General features: G+C 56.8%; 1 protein-coding gene across 5 annotated transcripts in view; it reads right to left on the bottom strand.

Moving 5' to 3' along the window:
- Positions 1-203: 203 nt before the first annotated feature.
- The window catches only part of OGDHL (oxoglutarate dehydrogenase like), a 28,289-nt gene continuing 20,896 nt past the window's right edge, over positions 204-7,596 (bottom strand). For 2 of the 5 annotated variants that reach the window (XM_032266895.1, XM_032266896.1), the window contains exons 16-23: positions 6,268-6,395; positions 5,268-5,446; positions 3,786-3,857; positions 3,535-3,660; positions 3,374-3,446; positions 1,921-2,084; positions 1,579-1,733; positions 204-879 (exon numbers count right to left, since the gene is read on the bottom strand). In XM_032266895.1, coding sequence (XP_032122786.1) covers positions 756-879; positions 1,579-1,733; positions 1,921-2,084; positions 3,374-3,446; positions 3,535-3,660; positions 3,786-3,857; positions 5,268-5,446; positions 6,268-6,395 — 1,021 coding nt within the window. In that variant the 3' untranslated portion in view covers positions 204-755. The other 3 variants (XM_032266897.1, XR_004265073.1, XM_032266898.1) reach the window with 3 other exon arrangements.

A 7,596-nucleotide genomic window follows, 5' to 3' on the forward strand; every position in this document is an offset into this window, starting at 1 on the left:
GAGGTGGATGTCGCAGTGGGCCGAGATTGAACCACTCCACTCCAGCCTGGGCAATAAGAGCAAAACTCCGTCTCAAAAAAATATCCATGGAGGCGGAGATTTTCTTCTCTCCATACATTTTTTAACTTTCTCTCCATTCCCTAACCTCTCGCAACCGTCTGTCCCTCCCCCAATTTTACAACATGAAATGAAAACAGCAAATGTCTCTGAAGCATCTTTTTATTTCTCTGTGATTTGGTTTTCTACTTTGGTACACATAAGCTGTGGCTGCATTTCACACAGAAGCTGACACATCTCGCAGGAATGCCCCATAAAACAGAGCGCAAACACATTACCCAGCAGGTTCACGTCACCTGGCTGCTACTGCTGAACTCCCTACTTCTAAGAGCACAGAAGAGAACATCGCTTTGAACGTACAAATGAGCGAGAGCAAGGAGAGGGGCAGCTAGGGCTGCCAGGATGGGAGCGGCCACAGACACAGCCTCCCAGGTGTCTGTCTTGAGACACAGGTGGTGAAGCCACACAAGAAATTCCAGCAAGATGGGAGCAGCTGGGGGATGCTCTGGCACAGCAGCCTGCCTATAGGACTCCTCTGCTCCCTCAGATCCAGGCATGACACCAAAGCCAGCAGTGCAGGCTCTTTGGCCCCGTCACTGTGTGAGTCTGTTTCATCTGGAGGCCCTGCAGCCCCTCTTCATTACCTCCTTGGTCCCCAGACAACCCCACAGCAAGACCCACACAGCTCTTGCCCAGCTCTAAAATGTCTTGCCCTCAAAGGCCTGGAGATTGAAGGCAGTATCCAGAAACTTCTTCAGTGACACCAGGTGAGTGTTCCTGTTTCCTGTGGCTGGTGCAGCTGCTGGGTCCCGGCCGACATACCTGGAGAAGGAAGACATAAGCTAAGGGGAGGGCCGGGCCTGGCCGCCCCAGACCACCTTCACCCCAGGACTGCAGGGGGCATGCATCTGAGAACAGATGACCTTGAAGCCACATGCCCTGCCTTCTGGCCCTGGCACCACTTCCAATAAGCTGCGAAGCCTGGGTCAAACTCAGTCACCCAGCCACAGAAGAGTGGGGAGAAACTGTCCCTCCATGTCACTGCACTTGCCCACGAGAACAAACAAGGCAACAACTCAAAGGCTTTGGGGAGAAACTCACTTTCGGCTTCTTCGAGTTTCTCAGGCCCCTCCCTCATCTTCCCAGGGACACGCGATGCCAGTATTGAGCACCCACCCTGTGCCAAGGCTAACACATGCATCAGATCTAATCTTATCACTGTCCTGTTGAGATGAAGGTGCTACATAACCGGCTTAAGACCAAAGGCAGGAGTTCTGAGACAGGCAGTAGGTTCCCTAATTCAGTTCTGGCCGCAGTAATGACAATGCCCCATCCCTGATGGGTAAGCTGTCCCACCGCAGACATGGCACATGGAGCCAGCACGGACTATGGGGCCAACTCCTTGGTTTCCAAATGCAGCCCAGAGAAGGGCAGGGGCCAGTTCTGGTGGCATGGCCCATGGGACAGGCAGAGCCTCGCCTCAAGGCGGAGGCGAGGGCAGGCAGCAGCCCCGCCATGTACCATATGGGCCGTGTGCGCCTCAGGATGGTCATGAAGCGTGGGCTGATGTAGTCGTAGTAGCCCATGTTCTTGTGCTCCTCCTGACACCAGGCCAGCTCCGCACGTGGGTACTTCTCTGCCTCCTGCTTGATCAGGTCGAAGGGGAACGGAGAGATCTGGGAAGGCAGGAGGGCAGGAACAGAGAAGCATAGCCAGAGGAGGGGCGGTATGTACCCAGCACCCCCAGACAGGAGCCACAAGGCATCACTGGCCTTCACCTGGCCTGCCTGGCACACTGCACAGAGTCAGGGCCAGCGACGTGAGCTTCCCCATCACTTGTCTGTGCAAGGGGCTCAGGCGTACCTGCTCCAGGCGCGTGATGGCCACCTTCTCCTCCAGGCCCTGGCTGCTCCGCTCCTTCACCAGGTCGTAGTACACCTTTCCTGTGCAGAAGATGAGCCGCCGCACCTGCTCAGGGGCCCGTGCTGCCACCCCATCTTCGGGAATCACCCGCTGGAAGCTGGTCCCTGGGGGTCCAATAGGACACAGCAGAGGCATCGGTACCCAGAGGGGCTGGAGCAGCTCGGGACCAGGGCTGCATCCGCAGGTTCTCCTTAGCCACTGAGACTCACCCCAGGTTTGGACCTGTGGCTGCAGTGGACACCTCTTGAACTAAAGGATGGAGCAGGGAGACAGATGATGCCCTGAGCTGTCATAGGGGGAGGGGTGGAGATGGCCAGGTGTTGAGCCCTGGGAGCATCACGTTTAAGGTGACCAGAGGAGGGGGTACAATGGAAAGGGGTCTCCTGAAGGAGACAGAGAATGTGACATGATGGACCCCTCTGATGGCATCATTCTTTGCCCCAAACTTGCTTCTGCTCAGTTGTGCCCACCTCCCACAGAGCACTGCAGTACCCCATCACCAACCAGCTGTCCCAGGAGGCCGCTGCATGCTCCTTGTCTTTCAGCCTGGCAGCTGAGCCCTCACCTCCAAGCCCCATTCATTCTTCCTTCCTGAGCCCAAAAGCCTGACCTCAGGTAACACACTCTGCAAAACCTCTCAGCAGGCTCCTGTGGTGTCCCCACATCCCTGCGTCTCAGGTGAGGACTCTGGGGCAGAGAGGCCAAATGGATCCCAGGCCCTCAAGAGAGAAGCCAGCACAGGGCAGGCAGCCCAGGTAGTGCAGTCCTGACATCAGAACTGTGACTGCTCTCTTCAGCTACCTGCCCTCACAGAGGGGACATCCAAACACGCATGGGAGAAAATCCAACCCCTATCCACACTGAGGCCCTTCCTGCCCTCCCCCTACTGCCCAGGACCAAAACAGCTCTGCTCCACCGGCCTCATACCTGTCTTTCCCAGGACATAGCCATCTCTCAATTGCAACTACAGGTGTTTTATCTGATCTGACTCCCAGGTCAATAAGGCCAAAGACTCCTGGAGGGGATACCAGGACCCCAGGGCCGTAATGTCTATTTGGTTCATGAATTTTAAAAATGGACAAATGAATGAATGATACTCAATGTACTGTGAACTCAGCAGGCCTCTGCCAGGCCTCGATCAGCCCTGCTAGGGCCTAAGGGGGCCCCAATGCACTCATCTGGCCATGGACTCAGCCCACAGGACCTGAGCTGGCCAAAGTCAGTCACTGTGCCAACCTCCCAACCCTATTTCTGGTGGAACCATGGCAGAAGCTGCTGCAGGTCAGCAGAGTCACAGGCAGAGGGGAGGATGGAGGAGCCCCAGGAGCAGAGGCCATGCCACAGGCCACCGCCCCAGTGTGGGCCGCCCCACACACCCAGGCCAGGCACGTACCGGACACCATTTGGTCAAAGCTGGACTTGGCCTCTGGGTGCCTCAGCAGAGATTTAGGTGTGAAGATAATCAGCTGGAAGGGAAACACACGCCCAGCTGCCAGCTGGCCCTGCCTGGCCAGAGCCCCTGCGTGTGACCCCTGCCCTGGGATGGAGACTCACCGGCTTGCGGAAGGGCAGCAGGATCTGCCGGCGCAGGACGTGGAAGTAGTTGGCTGGTGTGGAGCAGTTGACCACGATCCAGTTGCAGTCATAGAGCTGGCTCACCTCAAAGTCCTTGGTGAATGCCTGTGGAGACGAGATGCGTATGGCCAGGACGGCTGTCTAGTGCACCCACACCCTGGACCCCTAGCCCCTAGCCCTGTGAGCACAATAGGGCGCGCCCCTGTTCTGGGGACAGCAGCAACACTCACAGGGTAGGCATCTGAGTCGTCATTGCTCATCTGCAGGAACCTCTCGGGCCTCGCTGACGAATGCTCTGGGCCCTAAAAGCAAACACCGGAGAGCCCAGGCTGGCCCCACCACGGGACAGACATCTGGCCCTGCAGGGATCCCAGGCTCAGGGTAGAGTCTGAAGGGCTTCTCAGCAGAGATGCCCTCACCCTGGAGCCTGAGCCACAGAAAAGAACCAAGACTGTGGAACAAGAGCAGAATAAGCATCCTCAGAGTGGGGTCTGCCCAGAGCTAGCACAGTGTGTGAACTTGCAGGGATGGAAGAAAAAGCAAAAACCCTGCACTGAGACATGCTTTCTCTGAACATCCTGGAACAGTGGCTGTCACTGACTGAGCACCTGTTATAGAGCAGGCAGAGTCTAGGACCCCCACACGCCTTACTCGCTAATCCCCAAAGCAGCTCCATGACGCAGACACTCTTCCCCACTGTACAGATGAAGAGGCAAGGAGAGGGTAAGAAACTACCCATGACCATGCAGCCAGGCAGGTGCGACCCAACTCAGCCTGGGCCTCACCCATCTTCACCCACACGGGCCGCTCTGCTCCATGAAAGCAGCAAGACAAGCCTATGGGCATCTCCAAGCTGGCTCCCCACAAGACAGGGGTGACCCATCTCATAGCTGCCACCCCCCCACTCTTGCTGGGGATGGCCAAAGACCCAGCCTCCCACACCCAGCCTGGCCCAGATCCCACCTCCCAAGAAGCTGCCTTCACAGTGGGCAGCCCCAGGCAGGGAGCCTCACCTTCCTCCTCACTGACCCTCAGTGTTGTGAGGATGCCAAGCATACAGCCTGTAAAACACTCAGAACTGAACACATCGGGGATAATGGTGGCAATGAGCCCCCTGCCTGACTCCCTTCTGCCTGGTCAGGACGTGTGCCCACCCAAGTGGCATGACATGATAACCTGCTCCTTCCTTCCCTCCTGCTAGCCCAGGGGACTCCAGAGGATGAACTCAGCCTGTGTGTCTTTCCTCTGCCCCGTGTGTGGCTGCAGAGGCAGGTCGCAAAGGAGGGGACCAAGGGACAGGCAGTACTGCACAGGATGGCTTCAAACCCCCGCCACTAGCTGTGAGACCTTGGGCAAGCTTCTCCACCCCTCTGTGCCTCAGTTTCCTCATCTGAAAAGCAGGAACAGTGCCTACTTCATTAAGTTGTATGGATTGGAAGAGTTAACATTCAGAGGCATTGAACAGTGCTTGGCACATAGCAAGTACTCATACATGGTAGCACCTTCTGCTGCAGCAGCAGAGGATGTTAGGTAGCAACCTCTTCTCAGCAGCTGCAGCATACACATGTGCAGACCCCACCCTGCACAGACCCACATGCTCCAGGGGCCTGAAAGGCATATACCATCCAACTCAACAAAAGGCCCAGGGTCCATCCCACCCCTCCAAGGCCCACCAGAGCCCACCAAGCCACCAGCCACCACCACGCCCTCACCATGCCTTCCATGCCATGGGGCAGCAGCAGCACAATGCCGTTATGCCTCACCCACTTGGCCTGGCCAGTGCTGATGAACTGGTCGATGATGCACTGGGCTGTGTTGTGGAAGTCCCCAAACTGGGCCTCCCAGAGGACCAGGGCATTGGGGCTGGCCATGGCATAGCCCAGCTCAAAGCCTAAACAGAAGACAAGATAGAGCTTGCTGCACACTGTCACCAAGTGTCAGTGGCTCCAGTCAAACTCAGCCCTTTCTCAGCATTCCCTCCCTGCCCCCACCCATCCTTCCCGCAAGCCAGGGCAAACCCAAGGATTCCTTGGGATTTAAATGGGAGGGAATGTCCCATCCTGGGGGCTGACAACATGCCCAGAGATGCCACCCTTAGCCCTGACATCAAATATGGTCAGGTTCCACCTTATTTAGGTATTCTAGGGAGGCAGCAGGGACCATCTGCCAAGAAGAACTCCTCAAAAACATGCAGAGCTGCTAAGAAGGGGCAGAAAGAACCCTAGATGCATCTCCCTGGGGCGGGGGGCTGTCTGGCCTCTGGGGGCAGGCCGTGAGGACGAGGTGAACCAGCTAATGAGGGAGCTGAGGGAGAGCATGCACAGGAGACACAGGCAGGGAAGCCCAGAGCCCAGAGAAGGGATCTTGTTTCTGGGGTGCAGGGCAAAGGAGGCGAGATGGGACTCAGAGGAACCCACAGCAGGCTCTGTTGGCTCTCTGTCTAGGCCCATGGGGCTCTGATACCCACAGAGCCCCCTCAAAACAAGCAGAGCCCCCCAGCTGGGATCCCCAAGGGACCCAGCTGGGACACGATCTCATCTCCCACATGGCCTTAGGTGGGGGCAGCCCAATCACCATCCCCCAGGGCCATCCCCTGGTGGCCTCTGAGCATCTCTCACCCCCTCCCAGGCCCTGGCCCCGGTCCCTTCGCAGCCCATTTCTGGTCCCCAGGTGTCCTGGGCCTGCCTGGTTTGCAGGGGAGCATGGACCCACCCAGGACTCCGTACTCCGAGAGGGAGCTGTTGCACACGGTGTACGGGGCCTGGTCGGGCCAGAGATGATTCATAGGCACACACGTCCTGCGGTCAACCTCCTGATCATGGAGAACGTGGTGCCGGTGACTGCAGAGACACAGACCAGGGCAGGGACAGGGAGAAAGTGGACTGGCACCCGTTCACCTGAAGCAGGGGAGCTGGGCAGCAGGAGGCAGGCAAGCCTCCATCACTGTCCCAGGAAGCCTGCAGGGTCCCACAGGATGGTATCCAAGAAGGCTGTGGAAAACCAGACCACGTGGTCCCTCCTGCAGGCTGCCCACCGCCAGTCCTCCCCAGCCTGCCCCCTTCCTGCTGGCAGCCCCCACACACCACGCACTGGGGGATCTGGGGGAAGGAGCTTTGAGTTTTGGCACCTCCCTGGGTCTCAGCTTCTCACCCATAAAAGGGAACCTGATGAGACATTTCCCAGGTGCTAGCTGGAGCCAGAGACCCTAGAAGGCCACTTCCCCTGCCCCATCTTGCTGGCTCCTTTACTATCTCACCAGCCCTGTCCCAACTCACAGAAACTACTGTGTAGTAGCTGAGGTGGGCACAGTAAGCGACGGGCACCTAGCTGAACCCCAGTTCCTGGCAAGGACTGACATGCAGCTCAGGGTGCATCAGAGGGCCACCTGGGCCCTGGCTGGAGCAAGGCCAGCAGAGATGAGCAACCAGGAGTGAGTCCCGGAAGCCATACCACCTTGGCTTGCTAACCAGGAGCAGATTGAGGCAGGATCTAGAACATTTTAGATAGGGCCCAGACCAGAGGAAATGTGGGGTGAACAACTGACAAGTGTTAAGTTCCCATCTGGATTCACAAAGTCAACTGCAAACAAGCAAGATAGAGAGGGGCAGGCTTAACAGCAGCACACACACACCACACACACACACACACACACACACACCCCACACCCATACACATCTCCATGCACCAAACATACTAGACACACCCACCACACACACAAACATACATAAACACCACATACACATACACCAAACACACCACACACACTACACACCACACACACACAATACATACCACATACACCACACACACTAGACACACCACACACTACACAAAATCACACACACGTCACACACTATACACCAAACACACCACACACATCACACACACCATACACAACCATACATACACACCACACACACACTTCACACATACAAAAAACACCATACACACCACACACTCACCACACATATACACACACATCACACCACACTACACCACACACCAAACATGACACACACCACCCAAACACACCACACACAC

This window comes from Sapajus apella, unplaced genomic scaffold (genome assembly GCF_009761245.1).
Source record: "Sapajus apella isolate SASKATOON/1434 unplaced genomic scaffold, GSC_monkey_1.0 scaffold161, whole genome shotgun sequence".
Taxonomy (NCBI): Eukaryota; Metazoa; Chordata; class Mammalia; order Primates; family Cebidae; genus Sapajus; species Sapajus apella.